Here is a 26,727-nt window from a genome sequence, read left to right as displayed (position 1 = left end):
ATTAACTGGATTTTCACTAACATCCACCTTTTAGGCTCTGAAATGGCACTGCACACCTTTCTTAGCATCAACACTCCTACTTTGGAAAACACGTTCTGCAGTCTGGCTTCATAATAAAACACAGCTAAGATATCACACAATTTCTAAACCAACATTTTAAAAATACGTATATGCATATAGATCCTGTTTCAATAATTACCACAATATCCGATCTTCTACAGAAAGAAAACAGTCACAACAGGTAGCATTCATTTTAAGAAGTAACAATAGCGACGAACAACATTGCAATGTTTTGGAAAAAATCACATTAATATATTTGTCATTTGCCAGTAGCTGTAACCGTCCCCAGCAGATTTGGATAACACATTTGTACCTTGCAGCAGAGCACAGCAGTAACTTGGAGCACAGAGGCAGACCTTTTAGCACTTGTTACCTTGCTTTCCTGTGCCATCAAGCTGGGGAGCATGTTTTGCCTGCTTTATTTCCCCACCATCATTTGGGATCGATGGCAAGCTGTAAGATGATTCATTACTCTGAATAGATGACCTATCTCCACACCCTTCTTCTGGAAGGACCTCTCTCAACAGCGGTGGAGCCTGCAGCATTAAAAAAAATAAAAATAACCACAGCCCTATTATCCTGAGTCTCGAGCAGCAGCATTTTCCAACATACATTTAGGCTAATCTATACTTCACACAGTAATCTGTTTCCAGGGTATTTCTGTTAGATGTTGAATTACCTCTGAGTTAAATCAGTGCTAGCCCAGCAATTGCGTTCTGCCTTCAAGTAACGCAAACTTTGAATTATTCTTTTAACAGCTATGCTTTCTGGAAACTGTTCTTATTTTGTGCCTTATGCATTCACTGTAAGCAAAACGTAAGAGTGGATGGCACATGCTACAACAGCAATAGAACAACAAAAAAAAAAGTCTTTCCTTCTCCATTTCAGGCACAGCAAAAAGGCAAATTAACACATATTGTCAGCAATAGCTGCAACAAAACATCACTGAGGTAAGTGAATCTGAAGCCAAAGAACCTGCCCCATCACTGGCTTCCTTCGGGCTCAATTCAGAATTTAGTCTGTATTATTACTACACATTTATCAAGTTTATTCTCTCTTGTCTGCATGTGCAGATCCCTGTAGCAGCACTACTTTGACCTCTGTTAATTAAACATTACTTTCAATGATGAACACATTAGATGGGAAGCAGACTTATTTATAAGGAGCTGAGTTTAGTGTAAACATAGCGAAGTTAAAAATACATTAAATACATCTTCATGGTAAAGCAACTGTTCCTGCACATAATAAAAATATTATAAGATATAAATATATAGAGAGAGTAATTTATATAGCTACTGTTCTGTGCAGCCCGCTTGGAAGTCCGATATTTCAAAGCATAAAATGAATCCTGGGATTACATTCAAGTGAATGGATTCTTTTAAATGGAAAAATAAGAGTTAAACGCATATACGTAGGCCACAGTAAAAAGTAGCAATAAGCAGATTGTTACTGCTTATATTCACCCATAAAGATACAAATTTTTACATACAATCGTAAATTTATGTACAGTATTTATCTGCCACCAGTGCAAGGACACATTCCTTGTTCATCTTTTTAATATGCTGAATGTTTTAAGGCAGAATACAATCCACAGACAGAAAAAAGTTACCTTGGCTATCAATGAAAGTGTATAATTAACCAAAACATTTCATTATCCTTATTTCTATCAAATATTAAAACCAAAATATAGCCTAAACTGCTTTCTAATTTATCATTAAAAATTAGAGGGGAAAGAACTTTAACAAATATTTTTGCTCTGGCAGTATTACATATATGTTCATACATGCATATGTACGTGTGCATACACTTTTTTCCTTTCTTTCCCTGTCATTTGTACATCAGGAAAAATAACTCCTACAAAATTTGTAGAGTTTGCTTAAGTTTGCTTATAATCTTTCACATTAAAGTTTAAAAAGGACAAAGATGCTGTTATCTGTAAAATCAGCTGCATATTTAGTATACCAGACAATTCAGTTTCTTTTTTTTTTTTTAAAGGAAAAAAAACACTATCATGCTTGATAAAAAGCTATTAAGTCACAGAGAAAGACAGATGATTAAGCCTTGCGATAAACTTGCACCACAGCAAGCATGAGCTTCTTTAGCTTCTTTAAATCAATACCAGATCTGAAGGGTAGAGCAGGCACCTCTGAAGACCTCAGAGGGCTGCTTGCTCCACGGGGCAATACGCTGCACCTACACCTGTGTCCCGAGACACACGGAAAGTCTGTTCTCTCCTTACCCACTTTTCAGCAATTTCAAGGGCTGATAAATGAGCACTAATTGCTCGTCCTTCCCCAGGACCCAGGTACTGGGTACTGTTAGAAGTGCAGGCAGGGCCTGCTGCACTTTAACAGTGCAATTTAGTCCTTTGGCACTGTTGATTTAGACATTATGTTGTTCTGACAGGATATTAAAATTCCCACTTTGACCGATGTCAACTAGAAGAAAGCATGCTAAAGGGGACAGAGATCCTGAGAAACAACAACTTCTGGTCATGCATTTTGTGTTTACTTGGTTCTTCAGTGCCCCCGTGGCCTCCAGTACCTCATTTTCTGTGGAATTCAGGTTTCTCTTCCAAACACAGAAAGAGCAAGATAGGAAAAAGTCAAATACATCCTGGGAATTATAAGAATAGCAGCAGTAGAACATCCTACCCTAAGAAATACCTGTTTTTAGCAGTGTCTCCATTTCACTCTGCCTACAATAAGGCCAGCACACTGGGGGAAAACCCACTAATCACTGCACCATTGCATGATTCCCTCTTTAACAACCCCAGGCAGGGAAAAGAGTGAGCATTTACCAAACTTGCCAAGTGCACTGGAAAACCCCAGCACCTGTTATCACAGACGTGCAGCATGCTACAAGTGATGCTAAGCTGTGGGAGTTTTCTCTAACAAACAGCCATCGGGGAGCTCGGTGCAGCCCAACTGTGGTGAGCAGCAGCTGCAAGTGACCTGAGCCAAACAGATGGACGGACACCAAAACCAACCTGGTCATCTGGCACTTCCTTCCCCGAAACCAGCAGGTTTTCAAACATCGCCTCCACCTCTTCAGTGAGCAGAGAGCAGTGCCCTGCCACAGACGACATGGGGTTTCTCAGAGGAGCCTGCAGTACATCCTGTACATCCAGTACATCCACATCCTGTGGCAGGTCTGGCCTAGGGAACACAACCGAAGGCAAGGCTCAGATGGGAGCTACCCTGCCTGTCTGCTTGCTTGGGGCTGGAGGGGCAGGTCAGTATGCAGCAAGAAAACGTGCAGCCCCTTTTGCCCTTAACTCACAGCATACACTTCCTTATTTTTGCTTGTAAAAGCATCAAAAGCAAATAAGTCACTTTTGACTTGGACGAACTGTGACAAGCCACGTCAGGCAAAGGCAGCCATCAGGAACAATAACACACAGAAAAGGAATGCTAGGCAGTTACAGAGTCCTCCTCAGTGCTAAGAGGTGCCTGATCCTGCCAACACTCCAGTGCTGCTTAACGCAGGGGACTAGGTAAGTAACAAAGAATGGAAAACGTTTTCATTGCTGCACTAAAGAGACCCCTAATTTGTCCTTGTGGCATACACACAGGAAAGAAGGGAGTGGAAAGAAGGATGCCAGTCCCCCAGGGAAGGCTGGTCCCCACGTACCTGCTCTGCTCCCCAGCTCCACGGGCAGCACACAGTGTGTTCCCAGGGAGGGGGTGGCCACCCCGCAGGCTCTGCAGTAACGCCTTTGGCTGATGACAGAGAGCTGCTTCTCCAGCTTCAAGGTCATCTTCTTTCAGGCTGCTGGCCTGACTACAAAAGCTGCAAAATAAAGCAGGTGCGATGTGAGGTATTTATTTGAAGACCAGAGAGACAGCCAGAAGAGGGGTGGATGCAAGGCCTGTCATATAGCCCTTGGCTAATGGGATAACCAGTGGGACAGCCAAAAGCAGCATGCTATGACCAGGTCTTTGCCAGGGTTTGGTTATGCAAACAATCAGGGTAGAAACATCACGACAAGTTAAAGCTGAAATGGCACCTTGCATCTGCTCTGGCCAAATCAATTGTGATATTGAAACCCATTCCTAACGGTGGGCTGCGTGGCCAAGTCCTGTAAACCCTTCCTTGTAACTCCCCAGAAATCCTCCAACAACTAAGTGTTTATGAAAATCCTAGCTTAAGAAGGCTGACATTTAATTTTAAGTAAAACCACAAAGCTCCTCCCAGCTCTTGCAATTAGGAGCCTCTTGCCATTGAGCGACAGTCTGGGTTATCTGGTCCCGCTTTTGTTAACATTAGGGGTTTGGTGACTTTTTCCTCCGTTAAGAAAGGTTTTTTCTAGTTGTTATTCTGTACCCCAGCAAAGCATTATTAGCCACTTTAAGAGGACGGTCTCCTTCATGGAAACATCTTTTTATTTCACAGGCACGATCTGCAAAGCAGGGCTGCAAAAGGCAATGAGTTTAGGCACAAGCATTTGTTAAAATAATTGGGTACACGGTTCTGAGTGCCATGTTTCAGCTCAACGATGACCCTGAAGCGCAGGGAGGCTTCCCGGGTGCTTGCTTGCAGGTGCCCGCTGCTCTGTGAGCTGGCCACATGCAACTGTGAGCATGAAGAGGCCGGCTCTGATAGGCAGCTCCTGCAGAGCTCAATCTGCACTGTGCATGTCAGCAGCAGCAAGATGCCCGTGATTGCTGTGGGTGGGTGAGCAGCAGAGCAACCAGGAACGAGCGACAGGGCACCGGGTGCAGACAGGGCTTGCAGGAACCTGTCAGGGACATTTTAAACACATTTCTGTCAAGCAAGTTATAAAAATAAACACCCTCGCTTAGCTCTTCGAAGCAGCAAAGCACAGGTGATACGCTCTGGAGAAAGCAAAAAAAGTTGCCAGCCCCCAGCAAAGCTTTCCTATTTGCATCCACATTCCCTTTCGTGTACAGAGGCTCACAGCTTTCAAAAGAAACTGTATTTTAGAGGCCAGTTCTAGGAAAAGCCTGGGCATGGGAGAGCTGCAGCCAAACTGGCCTCCCCACAAACCAGAGAGTGGTGGGACAAGGCACAATAAGCGCACGCAGCAAACTAACACTATGTCCTGCAGCTCAACAACAAACAACAGCTAAGCTTTGCCTTCATTGCAAATCCTGATTTAAAAAAAAAAACAATTTTTTTTTTAGACTGAAGTCTTTTCTGCACATTCTCCTTATTCCCAACTGAGGAGCCAGCCAGCTCTTGCATCCCTAGCCTTTTCTCTCCAGCTGTTGGGAAATGTAAATATCTCGAAGTCAAAAAGAATATGCCAAAAAGGAAAGAACGCCTGAGAAAAATGGTCGGTGTAATAACAATGTAAATTAAGAGGTGGTTTCAAAAGGTTGAAAGATCAGCTTGATTTTTTGAACCAATTTTTCTTTGGTGCATTGTAAAAAAGCACACAAAACTGGGAAAGGCAACATGCCACCTTGGGAAATATTCTCTGCTTTCCTAAAACTCTGCTCTTTTCCTTAGATGGCCAGATGCCGGCTTCTTCCTCCCTGCATTTTCTGCAGCACTCCCGTTCACTGCCGAGGCGCTGCATCAGAACCAGGTCTCCTCACCCCGAAACAAAGCAGGCAAAGCCTTTAGGGGTGCAGTTGCTGCTCGCCCCGCAGCCAGGCTGCCCGCTTCACGTGGCACTTTCCAGCCCAGGTCTCCACCAGCCCACAGGGCCTGTCCACATACACAGGTTTTTGTGAGGAAGCTGCTATTTACACAGCCAACCTTGCTTTACCAACTGAGAAACGCTTTGCGCCACAGCTCACGTTACGTTTGCAATTATGCTAAGATATACCAAAGTTTTGTTTTCCATCAGACGGTTTGGCAACAGTGAGCATTTGAGTAGGAGCTGCCCTGCATTGCATGGAGTTTCCTAGACATTTGATCAGCAAAACAATACCAGGGAGATAGCATATGCAGTTAAACAGTGCTTTTTCTTCCCCCAAAGTCTTACAAAACCTGTATTTCAGCGGCCGGCTCGTTTCCTATTGTCTCCCTCCCCCTGGGTGGTCCTTCCAGGGTGCCACTCGAGAGGGATACAATAATAAAAAGGGAAGGGGAAGGAAGGGACACCAACATAAAGAAAAAACAAAATGTATGACAATCTGCAGCAGGCTACGGATCAGAGGTCAGCAAACAAGAGGTCCTTCTCTTTTACAGGTTGCTTCCTGGAAACAGTCTGATTAAGCTGACAGCTTGAATTATGTGTTACATTTTGTAATGCACAATCCATCTGTGCTAAGCCCTCTTCAATGCAGCTGAAGCAGCACAGGCATAAGCTCTGCCTTTCTCCACCCCTTCAACACCAGCCTTAAAATAGCCATCATCTTTCCACGCAGTAATTCTCAGAGACCCTTTCCCCCCCCCCCCCCCCCCCCGCTCCCCATTTTTAAGCCCTTGAATAAAGCACTGGGTGCCCTGAGGAATTCCAAAAGGACAGAGAGGCAGCGGGGTAGGTGCCTGCCACAGGGAGACTTGGGGGCAGCCCCAGCAAGTCCCCTGAAGACCTGTGCCTGCCAGGCAGCTGGGAGAGGCACGCATGCAGCCTCCAGTCGAGCACACCTGCCCCGCAGCACCCCAACACAGCCGTGATTCAGCAGAAGCCCCATCCTCAGTGACTATGCCAGCAGCTGCATCACCCCACTGTGGGCTGTAACCCAGCCTCAGAGACTGCCCTAGGAGCCCCTTCCCAGCAGCGTCACCTCTCCTTGGCCACCTGACAGCATTATCACGAGATCACTGTTTTTCCACCCAGAAAAGGCAGGCTGAAACTAGACTGGAAAGAAACAGGTTAATTCTGAAGTAAAATACAACATACAAACACTTCTTCTGGGGGAACAAACTTTTTTTTTTCCCCAAACAAGAGCCTAAACAAAACCTAAAACATAGGACTTCCTATCTTGGAAGAAGGATTTTGCCTGCTGAGTGAGCACTGACCTCAAAACTGCCTACATAGTTTGTTATTTATGCAATTGAAGTTCACCTGCTAATTACCGGGAAAGTTTCTCCAAGACTTTCAGCTCATGAATTATTTTGCGCGACTCAGGAACATGCACTGAATTTTGAGTACATTGGAGAGATGGACTTTAAAAACAATTGGTTATCAATTCAAAAATGTAGAGGCTACGTATCGCTCCACAGCATCTTCCCATCTTCCATGCCTGACATTTCTGAAATTTTATCTGCATTTTAGTCTTCAGGTAAAAAAAAATAAAATAAAATTTGTATCTCTTCTGCAGAAACACACAGCAGAGGAGATCGCACTTGTATGGCCTTGAGAAACAGGTATTCAGCTCAACATAATGTGAGAGGAAACATTTACAATCTGGTTTTAGTCATGCTCCAGAGATAATGCAAACAGCGAAACCTTTCTTATAATTTAGCTGGGCTTCAAGAGCATTGCATAATATTTTCATCAGTTCATGAACAACTAGGCATCACTAGCATCTACAGAGAGAGAACAAAAGGTTAAATTACCACCGCTCAGCTATGACTTCTCCAGCAAAGGCAAGCACTCTATGCAACTTCCCTGCAAAGTGTTATGATTAACAGGTGTTATACAAAAGAAAAACTGTAAAAGCTATTTAGATGTAAATTAGATGATGTTTCTATAGCAAGCAACAGTCTGATGCAAATGTGAAATGGTGAAGTTACACAAGTGTATATTGGTGCCCATTAGCTTCTGCTCAAATGGCGTTTATTAAAAAACAGACTGATATTGAAATCAGCTCCTAATACAATGTCAACATGGATACAGGAAGAACAGATGTGCTAAACAGATCAAGATACAAACAAACAGGGAAAAAAAAACACTGCAAAAAAAAATATTTCCTCACCCTCCACAGGTGAGCATGCTGTTTTCCTCCAGATGTGTTCCCTCCCCAGCCCACAGCCACCCCTCATTCAGCCTGCAGGCCTCCAAGCAAGCCCTGCACCATGACAGCCACTTCAGCTGGGCACATCTCACATATGAGCAGGGCCAGCCCAAAGGCAAGGAAGCGCAGCACCAGCGGCATACAAGGTGAGGGAGGTACATGAGCTGGTAGCAAAGCCTTCACTATTTCTGTTGTGGTCAGGAAAAGCAGCGTGCAAAGAGTGATTATTGCCTTCAGGGCACAAGACGCAGCGATGCCAGCAGTGGCACGGCTCTGTTGGGGCACAGCAAGGGAGCAGAGCCAGCTGTCCTCTGTAGCTTGGAAAGACATCTGGGGACACCTCTGTGACAGGTACTGCCCCGCTGGGCTAGGGATCGCAAGGACATACCCATCTGCTGCCAGGCTGCCCAGGGGCTCTTCTTCTGCTGCACAGGGGCTGGATGGCTGCGGAGAGAATACCTCTGCGGGGTGGGTGCCTCCAGCCCACGTCCTGCTCCCTGCTGCCATCAGCATCCCCTTGCCTGCACACACCAGGGGCTCGCTGCTGCTGTCCTCGCTCACTGCCTGTGATGGTTGCCCATTTTTCAGGCCATCCTGAGGTCCTGCAGAACAGTAACCACCACAAAAAAAAAATAAATTACTCCCAGAACATTAGCAGGACCAAGGAACGAGTCGTGGTGCATGGGATTAAGCCAGGATGAGCCACCTGGTGCATTCTCCAATCTCACTTGCAGGCATGAGCAAGCACCCCTCTTGCCTTTGCTTTGCTTTCAGGCTTTCCACGCCCTCTCCCCACATTCCGTGTCCTTCTGCACTTCCCTCGCAAGGGGGAGTTTGGGGAGGCCCTGGCTGCACTCCCAGCTTAGATTTGCAACTGGAGGCAGCTGGGAGAGATGCCCAGCACCAGCCAAAAGGAGCCCTGCCATGAAGAGCATCTACCTCCCAAAACTGCATCTGGAAAAGAAATGAAAAAAGAAGTTTAAAAAAAACTTTTATTGAGAAAGCTTCAAAAAAGCTTTTCTTGTGGGGGGGGAGGGGGGGAAATGCACCTGAAGAGGCTTCTTTCACAGTTTTTTTAAACCTTGCAGAACAAATGCCTGCCCAGAGGCTTTTAAATTCAGCACATTAATTACCTTTTCTAAAGAGGGAGAATACAGGGCTGAATTGTGTGCCAAGAAAGAAAAAAATACACCTACTTTTTAAAAAACACCAAAACTGAGTGGACCAACAATTGTTGGAATAAACTAGCATTGGTCATAGAAATTCCCAGTTTTCCATGAAGTTCACCATGGGTTTGAGTTAAGCAGTATCCATGCAGCTGCTTATGGTACAGCATATCCAGCTTTTTGCTCAGCTTAGGCCCAAATTATGGAGGGCTGTGATAAACAGCAGCCGATACCAGGACCTCCTCTCCTTGCACAAAGCCTGGCACACGTTGCTCCTGCTATGCAGAGTGGAGCCAATCGCCTTCTGCTCCCCTCCCTTGCAGCACAAAGGGCCAACTTTCAGGAGCTGGAAGACTATGCCATACAAATCCAAACCTGGCTGACATCAACCCGCTCGCTCTGCAGCACGCACTTGGCAGCAGACCTAGCAAGCCCTGTGGGCAGCCCAAAGGGATCACCGTGCTGTGACAAAATGCCCATTTTAATTTCAAACCCAGCTGCATGGTTTCTCTGAAGGCAGAGGTGCCCCACTGCGGAAATGAAAGGAGCACTCCTCTTCCAGCCACACAGCACTGACCCCTTGCACTGTCCTTTGGGCAGCACAGAGCTGCCAGGAGAGCCCTGGGACCATCCATCTCCCCCAGCTCCAGCTGGAATAGCCTCTCACAGCAGCACAGAAGTGGAAGGTGTGCCACGTGAAAGAAAATCAGAGGCAAATAGATTTCTATGGGAAAGAAAAAGCTATAGGGAGGGGGAGAAAAAGAGCAAGTAGTACAGAAGATCATCAGAAGATGGGGATGGCAGCTTTCATCTATACAGAAAGCCATGAGCATTACAGGAGAGCTGGAGTCCCTGCATCACTAGGGTTGCCAACAGTTCCCATTAAAAAGCTCCATTTTAGCTATTCTTATGCAGCTTGGAAAACTAGTTTAAGTCAAAAATCACTATGTTAACTGACAGGGCACGGCATTTCTTCCAGGTCTTAAAAATGGAAGAAACTGTTCCTTGGAGACAAATCTTTGTCACTGCAGCTTCAAAAACAAGTCTGTTAGCTCACTTCAGAATAAGCAACCAAGCCAGTAAAAACAGGAGAGAACACATTTTGTCTTGACAAAAAAATTAAAAAAAAAAAAAAAGGTGAGAAGTTGGGAAGCAGCCTTCAAGAGGAAGCACAGTCTTTCATCCCTGTGTGAGAACATCCCAGCTGGAGAACCTGCACCACATTTCTCAAGAAAGCATGAAACAAGTAATAGTTAATCCAGCCTAATTCATGAGAATGCTGGTTCTTGATCTACATTTCCAAATCTCATTTTCAGAAATGGATGAGCTATTCTGCACAAGCATTTGAAGGAGAAGGAAATCAACCTGAAAGAGAAGTCACCTATGCTGCCAGTGAAATATGTTGACATTAAAACTCCTAAAATGAGGCTCAAACTACTTCAAGACAACTGTGGTCACAGTAGAGAAAAAAAATCTTCGCTTTCTAATAGATGTGCCATCCCCTAGTTCTCAGATTAGACTTGACCAAGTCTCACATCTGCTAGAAGAACAGCATGCCACAGATGGATGAGGAGGCTTTATTTTACAGAAGTCATCCAGCTGAGCAGAGTGCATCCAATAGGACCCCTCTAAACTTTGAGGTCCATCTTCAGCAGGCTGCCAGGACAAAGCAGCCTCATAGGAGCCACTGAAAGGGATTGCAGAAGGTCTGGCACTGATGCAGAAAGCCCAGTACAGCTGCTTGCTCTTGGTTGTTGCCTTGCACATCCTTCATCCTCCTCCTCCCTTTTGTCTGCTCACAGTGAAGAGCAGAAAGAAGCCAAAACCCTGAGGGATGGAGCAGAGGATGATCAACAGCCACTCTGCCAACAGAGGTGAGCAAAGCAGAGTAGAAGCATAGAGCTGTCTTGCATCAGAATACCCCAGCTGGAAAGTGAAAAACTGAGTAGCTTCAGCACCCAGTGAGCCTGTGATGAATGGCCTGGGAGTAAATACAGTCAAAAGAAGAAAAAAAAGAAAAAAATAAGTGAGTGACAGTATACTTCAAGCAAAATACAAGAGGTGTAGGGAAAAAAACAGCCTGGGGCATCTGTTTGCGATATGTGTGCTCCAGCACAGTCGGGCAGAGGCTCCATCATACCTGGGATGCTTTCCTGGTCTTCCTCAGAGATGCCGGGCTCAGGAACAAATGCCACAGGGACAGGCTGCTTGTCTTCTGCACTTGCTACCAGGTGCTCACGGGTCACATCCTCCTCCTCCACTGAGATGTCACTGTTTAAGTCAGCAGTCCTGCTCTCCACACTTCCTCTGTTGGGTGACAGCGAGTGGCATTCAGCAGGATTTCTGCGCTCTGTTAAATTAGTAAGGCTACTGCGCATGCTGCTCTCTGCCAATGCCACTCCGGATGTGATGGGCATTTTCTCCCGCACCAGGACATCTGCCTTCGCATCTTGTTTGTCAGGTTTATTCGTACATGGCATGTCACTGCCCACCCGTGGGAAGCATCTGCCTGTCTCATCACTGCTCAGCGCTGCCTGTCTGTGGGAGCAGGGCTCAGGCACAGAGTGGCTCTCAGCAGCATGTGAGGCTTTCTGCTGCATGCTCCAGGCAGCTGACATGTGGCGGCCCATGAAGATTGTTGCTGGGTGATATAAGCCTCTTGACATGGCTGTCCCGGAGTGAATTCCTGCTGGTCTCACAACCCACGGATTCTGGAAGACACAGGTGGAAGACTGCTTAAGGAAACAAGCAGGCAGTGTTATATACCTGAAGTTTTTCAAGGATTACACGGCAGTTTCCTGGAGGAAAAAGTGTCACACAAGAATTTGCTGTACTATTGCTTTGATACAGAGAAAGCGCTTTTTTGTCCATTTGCTTTCAAAGAAACAGAAGGAGTAGACAAAATACTACAACCAGCAAAGGTGAAGCCCCTTGTGCCTAATACAGGCATTCGTTACTTCACTACATCTGAAACTAAGCACATGTCACCCAGAAAAAGTATTTGTAGAAAAATAATTCTTAAAGACAAGCTAACATAAGCTGATGGGTGTCATCTCCCACGCTGTAGGCATGGTTTCAGCTGCCAGCAAGTTGGAACTTTGTGCACCTTGCTATTGGAACTGCCATAGAGCTGCTGCTGAAATCCCACCGAAGACACAGCTCCTAGCCATTACAACAGCTTCATTTCCTGGGCAACCACCTCCTCCTTTGGTTTAAAGAAAAACCCGTAAAGCTGGAAACCCCACTACCCATTTCCTTTTGTTCTCAAGCACCTGTGAAAGCCGAAAGCCATGTGCCCAAACATGCCGAAGATCAGCACCCTCCTGGTGCCATGCCAGCACTTGTGATGCTGGGGGCTGCCCTTCCCAGCAGCACAGCTCTGGAGATGCTCCCTGGCCTGCTGGGGAGTGGAAGCAACAAGAAGCCAGCTCTACAACACCATGGTGTTATAGGCAACGATGCAGACATGACAACAGGAGACGTGGCTCCAAGGCATCCTCCAGAACACCCCAGTCCCTTGAATGCAGCCATGGCAGCTGGCTGCCCCACCAGCCTCACAGCGAGGCACCACCACCAATGATCCTCCTTGGCCAAGCCGAACTTTAACGCTCAGTGCATCTTAGAACTTTGCTGGTTGTTTTTCCACTTGTGTCTGGTGTAGCAATACCATCAACAGTTGGACCAAAGTCTGAATGGAGGGGCATCCTTCTCCAAGGAGCACTAGCAAGAGAAGCTCCTGGACATACAGCATGGCACAGATGGGTCTCTGAGAATGCAGCAGGATAGGGAGGAGTCCCCAGAGACTCTGAAACCTACATCTGTCTTCATTTGTCTATATATCCAGCTTCACTCACGGTATGTTAACAAAATCTTTTTCTACATTGTCTTCTTTGTGTTCTTTCCCCCATTTAATCCACACCAAACAGGAAGAACTACTGAGCTAACACCAAGTAGATGAAATTCTATTTTCCACAAGAGAACTCGGGCACCAAGTGGAAATATTTCAAATGACACTTTCATCCAAAAACTCTGTTGAACTTGCATAAAATCACTTCCAACAACATAACCACTCTGCTTCTACATTCCAGGGCTTTAATACTTGCTTTTTGCTCTTTGTAAGCTTACCCAGTCAGAGCAATTTAGAAGGAGTGGCTACCACCACCAGAAGGTCACTGACAGTTTATGCAAAGCCAAAATTTGTTACCGTAATGCCCTTGTTCATACTAAGCACGGCTTGCTTTTCAGCCCCAAATCACAGCAAAGCAATTTACAGTCACCTCCATACCTCTCTTCTCTCTCTTGTTGGCTGACCTCTTCCTACCACACAAAGTCAGCTGCCAAACGCAGCTTAAAGGAAACAAAGACATCTTGTCTAGTCTGTGACTGTTTCATTAAAAGGCTCAAATTCCACATAACAAGAAACAGAACAAAAAGCCATGGAGTTATTTTTAAGTAGTAAAGATTTGCTAATGAGATCAAGTTCACAACTTATTCTATCTCCACTACTCTTCGGTTCCTCCTAATTACTTTTGGGGTCTTGGACTTGCTGCTTTAAAATGCAGGTATTCTATGGACTTAACAGCTCCCGAGTTTAGTGTTCCAAAACAAATGCAATTCAGGTACAAGTGCTTCATAGCACTTAGCAGAAGTACATTGCCAACAAGCTCCTTCTTGTTTACAGAATAAAAATCTCTTCACTGCCTTTGGATTCTCCAAATAACTGCATGACAGATAAGGTTGGCTGAGGTACAACTTTTACCACCAAAAAACAAAACAGTAGATAACCTACCTAAAACAGCAAACAGTTATCAGTTACTGAATTTCATGGCACTCAGACAGGAGCTAAGTGAACCCTCTCACAAAGCACACTTATAGCCCTCTTTTCAGTTGTGGAGTGGAGGGAATGCATGCAGGCTCCCCACTTGCTCCTCCACTAACAATCTTTATTATTATTAAAGTGCTTTGAAGAGAACAAAGTCCCTTCCATTAGGCCTTGTAAGAGGGCATCGTCTCTGCTTGGCAGCAGATTACTATGCTCACCTGGTTCAGGGAAGGATGCTTGGGCACTCAAAAGTGTTCCTGGGAGGTACCCTATCCCTAACGTCTAACAGATACCTCATTCCCAAGATGCACAAGTCCAAGGATTTCAAGAAAATGCTTCAAAGTTGAAGTCAGACTTCACTGCACAAAGGTTTCAGAACCCCAAATGGCATAGCTCTTTCAGCCAAGAAGGACCTCTTCAATACAGGAACTCCTTCAACATGTAATGGTGGGCTGCCATTACACTGGGCTTCAAAATAACAGCGTTCAAGTCGTTTCCATGAAGGATCATGGTTTTCTAGATCACTGTTCAGGTATATGATTTATGAGATTAAAGATTCCCATAAAAAACAAGAGTCCAGAAGTATGCACACCCAGCACCTCAGAGAAGTGCTCAATATTCACATTGGTGCCTTAGGGGCACAGGGATGCTAAGCACCTCTAGAAAATGCATTCTCTTGTTGTCCATCTTGGTCTCCAATGCACGTGAGCACATGCTGCAGAGACTCAGCGCATCGTCCTGCCAATGCCAGTGGGCACCGACACCTGCACAGGAGGGTGAGCTGACATCCACGCTGGCACCGCAACACATATTTCTACTGTAAGATTAGGCTGATTTCAAGTGAGGTGAAGGTAGTGGGAAATAAACACAGTCAGGCTGAAAAACATGGAGTTATAGGAGATCTGAGACACAGCATATAGACGAGGCAAAACGATGCACAGCCTAGATGAACTTACCTTCACACTTAAGAAGGGAGATAAGGAGAAAAAGGGAATGGGGAAGAAAGTTCACAAACAAGCTTTAATTGTAATTCTGTACAAAGCAGAAAGTACTTGAACTGTCCAAAACATTTTTTTTCTTTTTAAGGTCTAAGTCACTGCAATCCTTTGATGTTCTAGTATTTACGTGGAAACAACTTTTCTATAGGTTAGAAATAGCATCTCCTACACCAACTGCTTTTAATCAAAGAACCCAGTATTCAAAATTAAACTCACCTTTTCACATGTCTGAATTAAAAATCTAATTCACAAACTGCTGGAGGTCTGCTTATATAAGTCAAGGTTGCTCGGGTTCATTGCTCTGTATATTACATTTTAAAGAATGCTCTAAATTCAAGGTTTTTAACTTTTTAATCTATAGGGAAAACTTCCTGTAAACTCAGATTAACGACTGCTAATGCACTGAAGAAAGAAAAACGAAAACCTTCTTCCTACTATAAAAACAAAATAGTGTGGCCTCTGTTTCTTTTCTGATAAGAGTCTTAAATACCAAACATTTAACTGCATAATAACATTTACTGGCAGCCAGGCAGCCTGCTTAGCAGATACATAAAGCAGGTAAAAGGGGAAAAAGTTAATTTCTTGGCTGAATGATTCCATCGGTAGCTATAGGGCAAACTAGAAAGTCTTTTAGTAAAGTAGCAGTTGATTCTTCTATCAATCTGCAGCACACATACTCTTCCAAGGAATGCATTAAATATGAAAATCATATCCCGTTATCATCTGTTTCCAGCTTTCAGCCCAGTAAGCTTTTCTTAATGAATGCTGTAGCCTAAGGGACAAGCATGCTGTTGGCTTTTCTGAATAATGGAGTGATGCTACCATTTTTGCTTATTACAATATCGACTAGCTGAGGGGGTTTCACACATAGTCACAAGTGACTACTCTTGCCAGCATGCTCCAAGTTATTACAAGATGTTTTTAGACATTTCATCTAAAAGAGCTTTACTGCTTTTAGCAAAGAAAACAGCGATGGTCTTGAACTGTATCATTTATATGGAGATAGGAGGAGGGATTAGAAGCCTGCATTACTGCAGATATATAGCAGAATATATTTAAGTATTCCGTGTCAGTCTTTTTGTCTGTTACTTAGATAGGCAATCTCTTTTTGCTTCTTCTGAGAAAAGGTCAAAATGCACAAAATTGTAAATACACTACACAAATCAACATCTGCATTTTTTTTTAAATATCATTAGGAATACCATTTGCACATTATAACTTCTGTGCTGAACAAAAAACACCACAAACATTTAGCTTTCTCCCCCTTTTTAATCAAAATAATTGCACTTTTTACCCAGATTCTTTGCTTCACTCAGGCTCTAAGCAATATTTCACTACAGCTGCCACAACAAAAAATCCCCACAAAGACCGCTTCGCCCTGTCTGCCTCTTAATGCAGCAGCTCAGTTTAAAGAACATCAGTATAATAAAACACGTTTCACACACACACACTCTCCGCATTACCTGCTTGTTGTATTCTTCCTCGTCACCTCGTGCTGACAAGCTGCCCTCTTGAAGCGACAACACACTTTTAATTTCTCTCCCATACCATTCCTAAATGTGGAAAAAAAATCCATTACATAAAAATAGAGGAAAAAAAAAACGCCAACAAACCACAAATCAGTAAATACTGCTTTCCGAATGATACACTTTCATTTGTAGTATCCTGGCAACATTTTTCACTTGTTCTAAGTGAAAGCCAGAAGCCCCCTTTTCTCCTAATTTTTACCACTTACCTGAACAAATGCTATGACTTCTACACAACCTTCAGTAGGTTTTTCATACACATTCATTCATTCACTTAATCTAGAAGTCTACAAAATAGTAGTAATTTGCTAATTCAAATTTATTTAATCACAATTGGTTTTGTAACACTAAAGTATTATTTCTGCTGTATCAAGACAATGACTCCACTGCTTTGGGATTACTTCGGGATTAAGTGAGCTTCAGAATTTTTCTTTTATGTACCTCTTATAACTCACTGAGCTCTTATAAGGAAAAATATATGGCAGATGTTATAAAGAGCAGCTCAGCATGAAAAGCAACTTGCTCTAATGTTACTAACAAACAACTGCGTAAAACATTTTCACCTCCACTACATTGTTTAATTGACCAAATGTAATGCATTCGTAGTAGGACTACTGCTTAAAGCCAGGCACATGCAGCACCTATAATTAATCCTATTTGTTAGTAAATGTAAACCCCAATAACAAGTTACGTTGGTCCTGAATGAAAGCATTTCAACACTTATTCTGCATCAAGTAATATGCATAAAGGTAAATCTTTAGAACAATTAACTTCACCAACCCTGCACTTCATACCAATGGTGTACTCAGCAAGTCTTCTGTCTTCCAGGCAACAGAAGCCTTTCATAAAATTATAAACAACAAAACAACAACTTTTAAGAAACAGAATCTAACCTCACACGAATTAAATTCAAAAGAAACTCAGATGTAACTACTGGATTTTCCTGAAAGCTTGAGTGATTTTACTTCAACTCCCCCAAAATACTTAACAGACTGCAGACAAGCACAGGGAGAAAACAAAAAAGAAAAACAACAAAATAGCAAATCTTTCAAAAACAAAAACTTTTTTCAGCTACAACAAGTAATAACTTGTGTGCATAATTACGATAAAGCACTCTTAAAGGACATTCTCTCTCAAACAAAAAAAAAAAAGAAAAAGTAATAATTTCTGTCAGTTGTACTTCCATGCTAGATTAAATGATTACATGCTTCATAATTCTCCACAACAAGGTAGCTTTTCATAATTGTAGTATAAAGAGTATGTAATCTGTGCTTTGTTTAACAGCTCAAAAAAAGCAAGTCTAAGCCAGCAAAAATAAAATGGATGGCACAGAAATACCAAAATGGAAGCAATGAATGGAAACACTGCATGCATATCAGCCCATGGCACAGCTGTGACTCACAAAAATACATTGTAAGAGCCTACCACAGGGGTATGTAGGAGGGTTGCTCAAAAAAAAAATCCCTAAACACAACAGGGAAAATCTAGCATCACAAAATACTCCTGACCTCAATCTGCTTTGAAACAAAACAGACTTGCACAGCCACCCCAGGGATAGTCTCTAAACTGTACATCACTAAGCTGAAGCAAAGGAAAGATGTTTCTTCAATGTCACCAGACCCAACAGGCTATAAAAATGACCAGCCATTGTCAGGAATATAGCTGTGCGAGGAAGTTATGAATGCAGGTATGCAGCCATGTGATGCTTGCCAGATGATTGGTTTATGAGTGTAAGTCAATTGCCACCATGAGAGAGATCTGTATCTTCGGAGAGCTTCCTCACTTCCAAAGGCAGGGAGAGCAGCTATTAAGCCCCCAGGCACCTGCTCTGTACACTGAAGTCCATGACAACACAAAAGCAACCTTCCAAACTAGAAACATAAGCACAAACCCACCGACATCTCAAAGGGAGTGTTAATTAACAGGAACAGTTCTCATCACTCCATCTCAAATGGGATACCGAGGGCATTCCAGAAAAAGCATTAAAAATTACTACAGGCATAAAAATTCCATTTGAAGAGACAAAAGAAAAGATTAGGGCTATTTACTTTAAGATGAGCGTTGGAAGGCAGGGTTAATATATTGTGAGTTACAACTAATGGCAGAGTAGTTTGAAGCCAGCTAGTCATTTTGCTTAATACAAAACCAAGATCCTTGATGCAATCAGAGAACTAATTTAAAAACATTATGTTTTTAACTACAGTACAAAGTTAGAGTGTAGGACTTGTTCCATTACACTGATGCAGAAAAGCTAATGAAGGGTCTTTGAGTCCTTATAAACATTAGTATCAATAGTTTAGAGGATTTTTGAAAGAACAGATTCACGTTTCAAGTCATACATTTATCTATTGAAAGGAACTTTTCTAAACGAAGAACTGCATTCAAAGGCTTTCTTGTCCTGTGCAGCTAGTGAAAGCCAAACCAGACAGTAAGAAAAAAAATAAAGCACATTGATGCTTCTACATCCCTACTTCAGAGTAAGCTCTAACAATGCTTCCTACTGTTGTTTCCAGAGCATACTATGAGAAAAGCTTAAAGAATATTTTAAATGAAGGTTCACTTGTTTTTAAAACTTCTACATTGCTTTACACTTCTCCTCCCTCCTGCTCCCTGTTTATGTTACAGTCTGATTCTTTCCTTCTCTTACCTTTTTTCAGAAGTGCTCATACCTTTCTTTCCCTATAGTTGCTGTAACTGTAACCCCCCAGATCAGCCAATCCACACCTTTTCTTTCAGCCCTGTATCATTGTCATCCAAAGGTGCCGGTGCGTATTTCTTGAACCCAAACACAGGATTTTTTAAACAACTCCTTTTAAAAGGATCATAGTCTAAGCTCTACTATCTCAGATGAAATTGCATGTGTCCCTGAGTAGGAAAGGGGAAGAAAAAACAATATACTTGGATAAGGTTGTTCCAGTTTTAATTCAAACTGCATTTCAAACAAATAAAAGCCATCACAGCTGAGTTCTAGACAACCACACAGTATCACGTTCGTATCACACAACAGGGGCTTAGAACACCCCAACTAATTTGTTTCCTCCCCTCTTTTATTCCAGCAAGTTAAAAAAAAGAGTGGCAGAATCACATAAATGTCCCTAAAAAATGTTTTCAAAAAATGCTGCTTCTCTTCAAAAAGCAGATATAAACAAACTTCCCTCCCAGAAAAAAAGATTTGATTTTTCAAATCTTTTCAATCCCCCCAAAATTTGACTCCATATATAAATGGCATGAGCACAAGCCATTTCTTTGAATCTGAGATCATTTCCAATCTATATCACTTTGTAATATCCCAAATATTTCAGTTACTTCAGTGAAGTAACACAAAATAGTAACATCTCAATTACTCAAGGTGATGAAAACTCCCTGGGTTTTAATTTACCAGCCCAGAGAAAAAGTTAAATTTTACAGCTCTGAAGGCAAATGAATCAAACATATGTACACATAAAACCATTGAAAGCAAAGACCTAAGTGATTCAACAGGACTGCCTAGTAATAGAACTGACTGCAAACTCATTTTAGATATGCTTTAGTCCAAATAGTTCCAACACAGTAATTTGTTTTAACAGAAGTCACTTACTCTTACACCTTTTTTTTTGGTGAAGAAAGCGCAATAGGTAGAGACAAGCCTAGCTATGCCTGCTTAGGGCAATCACGCCAGCAGAATTAAAAACATGTCCTGAAACAGCTTCAGTGAAATATGTTGTGGCTTTTTAGGTGATAGAAAGCCTTATTAAATATAATCTTAATAAAAAAGTTTATGAAAATATTACAACTCTAGTCCTCTTCTTGTCCTAACCTAGACCTGCTGTTTTATTACCACTGTAACTCCAAACATGATGCAATCCATCTTCACAATTTTTTGATGTCAGTTCTCCCTCACTTCCAAGAAACTCATAAGGACACTGGCCTGTAGTACAGGCCAAAGGTACAGTTCTGTGAGGTGCTACTGACTATCTCTGCAGCTACCACTGTGTCTACCACCTCATTTACTAGTATCGTTTGGGTTTATTTCAAATTCTGCTTTAAGCACTCAAACATGGCATGAAGTTTCACCAGCCTGGATGTGCAAAATACACAGACAGAACCTATTCAGCAACCCCTGTAGTAATGACAAGCACTAATGCAGTAAGTCTTCTAGAAAGTTACTTCCATCTTCTGAATTAGCTCCGAACTTGAAGTTTTCATATGAGCTTCAAACTGGTTCAATTCCTTTAAAATGGCCTGGTTTCGCAGAAGAGCTCTTTTTTGTCGTTCGTCTATTTCTTCCAAGTATTTTGTCAGCTTCATGTACTTTAGTTTTATTCTGCAAGAGAAAGAAGAAGAACATGTACTTAAGGAGTATGAAATTAAAACAAACATTTCTATTACAACCACTTTTCTTCAGGCACATACATACTAACATTTATGTAGGAGCTGCCCAACTGTCCAAAGCTACATTATACAACAGTGACGTCCTTTTGGTTGTATAACTTAAGGTTTAAAAAGGATTTTTGGTTTGGTGCTCAAAAAGATAAACACATTTCAAAAATTTCATAAGTTTGTTTGGAACGGGTTATGCTTTGAATTAACACGCATGTCTAAAATTAAAACTGTATTTAGAAGAACATGTTCTGCAAGTCCAGCATACTGTGAACTAAGGCTGTGGTTTCACAGTTGCTTTAAATCAACCTAAATCCATGCTGCCACCAGAAGGGGCATCTCACTCCAGGCCCTTCTTTCTTTTTTGTGCCAATACGATATACTATATACACATGGCAAATTAAGCCAAGAGCAATCCAACTGAAAATCCATTTGAAGTCTCCCTCACCCATCGAAAAAACACAGATTCACTTTCAGACAGACCTATTTTTTTTTGTCTGATTATAAGGCAGCTGGACAAGTATTAGTGTTAAAGGGAACACATGAACCAAGGGCAGACAGGATCTCATCTGTTTAGGGCTCAACCTGCCTATAGGTCAGCTTAAATTGGTTGTGAAATTGCAACCTAACTCCCCCCAAAGTGCCAATATTTTGACAGACGCTCCAGTTCTAGTTCTGTTGGATTAAAATAAATCAAATTAAAAGTGAAAAAGTACACGTGCATGTTTCCACACCTCTTGAGGTATTTTTTCTTCAAGATAATCTCGATTTTCTACTCTAAAGTCCCTCTTTCAGAAGAAGAGTCTCCAAGGGATTTGGCCATGATTGCACCTAGCCCTCAGTCACTTGAACTAAAATTGAAGAGTCACCTCTCTGGCTTTACAAAACACAGCTAGGAAAACAAACACTACAGAGACAAGAATGCCTAAAAATCTGCTCCTCTCTGGAATCCAGGTGCTGTTCCTGGCAAGCTAAGAGACTTCCACCCATGCAGACTTCCACCCATGCAGACACCAGATCCTCTTCTGGAAGGGAGGCTTCTACAGTCAATTTCAAATAAACAACACATGCTTTTCATACTATTTTATTTTAAGAACAGATTTATGGCAAAGTTCTTCCCAAACTCAAAAAAACAAAAAACAGAAACAAGAACAAAACATAGAACTACATAGGGTATAAGAAAGCTAGGATCTTTCAATACTCATATGCTCACTGGAAGGCCACCAATTCTGGAATCTGTTCCCCTCCATTCTAACTTGCTCAGGGCAGGAATTTCACAGTTCAAATATAAAAAGGAGATAAAAAGCGAGAAGCTTTGTTCATAAGAGAAGCAACCACACTGAACTTAACAGGTAATTTGGTTATTGGCAGCAAGTTCAAATCATTTGGTCTTCCTCAATAAGGCTGTCAATAGCAATGCTTATAACCTCATGCATGTTATATATGTATATAACAATATCAGTAGGACAAGAGAATGCAAACACACAGAAATCTGAACACTTGTTTAATATACACGGCCAGAGTAACAAGTGTTTGTTTGTTTTTTTAACCTCCACCCTCCTTAAAAAAAAAAAAAGGACAAAAACTGTATGTGCATTTCACATTAAATAGTTAACGCAGAAACAACCCAGGGAGCTAGGATTAGAACCTAGAATATCTTGTAGTACCTTCCTAAAAGTTTAAGGACATTCTAAGACCCTAGAACCATTACAAACTCAACAACAAGATAACATTCTAAAAGCATCCTGTGATACTGTAGTCTTTGTGACTAAAAAAGTCTATAATGTTTCTTTAATAAACTTACAGGTATGCATCAGATTTTCTGTATTCCACCAGTTTTCTTTCCAATTCCAGCCTTCTGGTTTCACTAGAAGAAAGCAAACAAAAATATTTCATAATTTAAATTCTCAAAGCGCAAGAAGTCAACATTATACAGAGCATATACTTCTCAGAGAATGGAACACATTTCTCCTACAGATTGGTAGTCTTATGTCTTGATCTGCCAGCCAAGCTTGTCACAAAAAAAAAAAAAAAAAAAAAGTTCTTACTTCTCCCTCTGCTCTTCACTGGAAGAAGAGCTAGGTTGTTTTAAAGGGAGGGCAACAAAGAGATGACAACGCGTAAACACGTATGTATCCATTTAAACCCCAACAGCACAGCCAAAAAGACTCCTGCACAGTTAAAGTTCCTATTTCAAGTCCTTTCTCCAGCAGCCTCTGGAGATGCTCCAGGCACTGAGATCCTCTCACCCAGTCCGAGTCACTCAACAAACCACTTTCAATGCAGGAAGTATTTAGCTTAACTTCCTCAATCAGGCAGTATTTCATGTAATAGTTTTTAACTTAAAATCAGCTACATATTTCAGACTCATGCATTAAGATCAAATACATCTAGAGATACACTAGCATTACCTGCTGGAACTACTACAGGGTAACAGATAAATGTAACAAAAAAAAAAATCTTATGGTTGTTAAAACGCTGTGGGGACATCCGTATCTGCCAAAAGCAGTGCAATGGTATAGGTCCATGGGGAAATTCACACTGCTTTAAAACAAACTCCATGCCTGACCCACAACATAATTCAGATACCCATTTTCAGAAGGAGTAGGACAGAATAACGGTGGTAATATTAGTTAATGACTACAAACTGTTTCTGAAAAGGAGCAACTACCCCATCAGTAAAGAACAATTGATGAGACAAGGGCTTCCAGTAGGCACATACTACAAATCCTGCAACAATCAAAGCACGCACCTTAAGTTGTTCATTAAAAATAATCACCAGCTTTTACTAGCTATGAAGGCCGCATATGCGAGAGCACTGCGGGCAAACACGTGAGATTGCATGCAGCCATATGGCTACGCGTGCTTTTCCATGCACCCATGCACCCCCCTACAAACGTGCATGTCACAGCCACACATATTTGCCTCCTCCCAGTTGCCCTGCACAGAGGAAAGCAAGGAAATCCTTCCTGCTTCTTAAGTCTGCAAGATCAAGGCATACATTTTATCCATCTTATCCTGCCACTGTCTGAAACAAGATTACGTTTTCATGTCATGTATGCAATTTAAAAGCCACGCTTCATCTGGGATCTCATCCTTTCAATTTCCTTTTACATGATGGACAGCTAAGCAAAAGCAGATTTCAAGATCTTGTTTTTACACTTCTAGAAGTAATTTTCATGACTCGATGAAGAACACTGTGATATCCTGATGGATGTAAGAGCCAACAGATGCGAACAGCCATTGGCTCCAATCCTGTTTCTCATCCTCCGATACCACAGGTTGCACAGCACATCTCACTCCTTGGTTCCTGAAAGATCATTTCTTTTCTACCAGCGTCCCACTTGCTAGTCAGTGCTACAGATGTTTAGGTAGCACCTGAGTATATAAATAAGGTCTTCTCTAGAGGGAAGACAAAGTATAAAAACCATCAGGTATGAGCCTCACAGCATCTGACTACCATCATTACAGACGCCTGAAATGGTCACTGTAACACCTGGGGTGTTTTGCAGCACACCTCCATCCAAGACATGATTTAGAAGTCGTTCAAAACTATTTTGTTTGGTAGCCCAGATTCCAACAAAGTTCTAGTGCAGTTTCTTAGTGTCAGTGGCAGAAGTGAAGCTTGAAGCAATACAGAGACTATTTTGACCACTCCATTACTATATCACCTCCCTTTTTACCTGAAAAATAAAGCTCTCAGCCTGAAGCTTCTATTTGCATCAGGTTAAAGCACTGCAAACAGCCAGTTATAAACTTTATTCTTAAATACGCAAAAATAGAACACTTCAGGACTTTGTAAGGATCCAGGTGGCTTTTTCAAACAACCCTGAATCTTCAGTCTGCAGAGAAAGCGTGTTTCTTTGGGATTTGAAAGCAGAATTAAATTCCCTGTTCAACCACAAGCTCCGTCTAATCTCTGGCATTTCACCAGGCATCGACCTGTAGTGATATCTGATCCTTCACCTCCTATTCAAAGCAGCAGGACCTGCCTCAATATTTCTTGAGATACCGGGCCCTGGTCTCTTTGTGCTTCAGTACTGCATCTATAATATAAGAATAACAGCACTACTGTGGTGACACCCTGTTGAGAAAAGTACAGAGAAAATTGTGAAGCACTTAGATACAATGCAAACTTTCCATAGAAGTAAGAAATGTAATTTTTACAGTTGTTTTTCTACACCAGTCTAACATTAAACCAACTGTTTAGCGCTGAGCTGTATCCAACAGCCTAGCCTGGTACCTGGACAGCCTGCTCAGGGTATACCAGTAGGTATCATGTAAGGCTTCGACCAGAAAGACAAAACAAGCCAATTAACCAACTACAGCATTCAGCCCACTTCTGTAAAAGATGCAAGCAAGCATGCAAAAGAGAAACAAAGAGTTGTGTTTGCAGGTAGCCAGTTTCCTTCAGAACAGCACAAGCTAGCTTTCTCAGGGAGGAAGAAAGGTGGCACAGACTCAGTAAGAGCAGCAGCCACTTCACTACTCGAACCCTGGAGAAACACGATGCTCAACGCCTCCTGCGTGCAAATCCAATCCCCTGGACAGGTTCGAGTGGGCCTGTTCAACACCACCTTCTACAAACACATGTAACTGATACCAGCAAATATTTTGGAAGCTAATAAACCTGTTTTACACTCTCTGCTCAGGACTTGTCAGTATTTGCACATGTTTACAGCAAGTCACCCGTAGCATGAGGCAGCTGGCCTCACTGTTTGAGAAGGATGCTAATTTCAAAGTTAGTCACGGTGTTAAGTACAGCACTTAACTAAATAATTTATCTACTTCATCTCAAACACTGCCTCTCTCACCAGCAAGAGTAAATGCTGAGTAATCACAACATGGTCAGTTCTGTAATTAAACACCAAAGTAAACGCTCTGCCCCAGTTCATTTATTACCTTAGACACCCAATATCTAACTGTCCATAATTTTGCATACAAACACCACTGACCTGTCTACAGAGACCTATGCCCGCAGTACTGTTTATATCTTGACTGGACTAAGTACCAGCATTACGAAATAAAATTCAGCAAATAAAGTCTAGGATAGTTATGTTTTTTGCACAAGACTAGTTTGCACAAGGCTAATTTCTCAGACACTTTAAAACTCAGGTATTTAGAGGGGGAAAAAAAAAAAAAAAAAAGAGATGAAAACAGGAAGAAAAGAAATATTCACAAGAACTCCCTCCAAGCTCACCAACAGACAGGTGGGAGACACAACCAAGCAGCAGCTTCCTCCACCACATGCAAACTCTTGCATATATGGCTCCTTAGCCATGGCCTCCTGCTTGCTTAAACTGAAGAGCTCAAAGCAGGACTGCAATCTGGAGTGAAACAGCTATTGGGCACTTCAGGTCTCAAAACAGGTGACTTGAAATTGGATCAGTGCAGAATTTCCAAGGTGGGACTTAAAAAACTGAAGTGATCCAGGGATTTTACTAAACATTTTATACTTGTTTATGTTAAAGAAATGTTTAGATATAAATTATCACTTTACCTGTGAAATTCCAGAAAGGCAACTGGCTTTGCAGCACCATTGCCAAAGGCAACCCTTCAAACTCCCCAGATAGCAGCACACAACTTATTTACCTGGATCTGGGATAAACGGTTACACATTTGTCAACACCATCAATACAATCTTTTTTCTTTTTTTTAATATATATGTTAAAGCACAGACACTTCAAGCATGCCAGAAAAGGTAGAAAAGCTCTGTTTATTACCACAACATTTGTCAGCTGGGTCTGCAAAGGAAGCACAGTTCACGCGATCACGCTGCCTGCCTGTAATCCCCTGCCTGCAACGTCTCCTGAACCTCCTGGCGTAAGCTAACGAGACGGAGGAGCTGGTGCCTGAGATGCAGCCTGTTCCTGGTGGTTTCAGGAGAGCTGGTGAGGGGCAGCCCACACGCACAGCACG

General features: G+C 42.3%; 1 protein-coding gene across 5 annotated transcripts in view; it reads right to left on the bottom strand.

Moving 5' to 3' along the window:
* Positions 1 to 26,727, bottom strand: part of KIZ (kizuna centrosomal protein) — a 58,227-nt gene that overhangs the window by 20,103 nt on the left and 11,397 nt on the right. For 3 of the 5 annotated variants that reach the window (XM_068675165.1, XM_068675163.1, XM_068675162.1), the window contains exons 2-9: positions 22,613 to 22,675; positions 20,600 to 20,752; positions 16,387 to 16,477; positions 11,244 to 11,814; positions 8,326 to 8,539; positions 3,694 to 3,852; positions 3,050 to 3,218; positions 434 to 596 (exon numbers count right to left, since the gene is read on the bottom strand). In XM_068675165.1, coding sequence (XP_068531266.1) covers positions 434 to 596; positions 3,050 to 3,218; positions 3,694 to 3,852; positions 8,326 to 8,539; positions 11,244 to 11,814; positions 16,387 to 16,477; positions 20,600 to 20,736 — 1,504 coding nt within the window. In that variant the 5' untranslated portion in view covers positions 20,737 to 20,752; positions 22,613 to 22,675. The other 2 variants (XM_068675164.1, XM_068675166.1) reach the window with 2 other exon arrangements.

The sequence above is a fragment of the Anas acuta genome, chromosome 3 (assembly GCF_963932015.1).
Source record: "Anas acuta chromosome 3, bAnaAcu1.1, whole genome shotgun sequence".
NCBI classification, from domain to species: Eukaryota; Metazoa; Chordata; class Aves; order Anseriformes; family Anatidae; genus Anas; species Anas acuta.
This window is presented reverse-complemented; position numbering and strand designations above follow the sequence as displayed.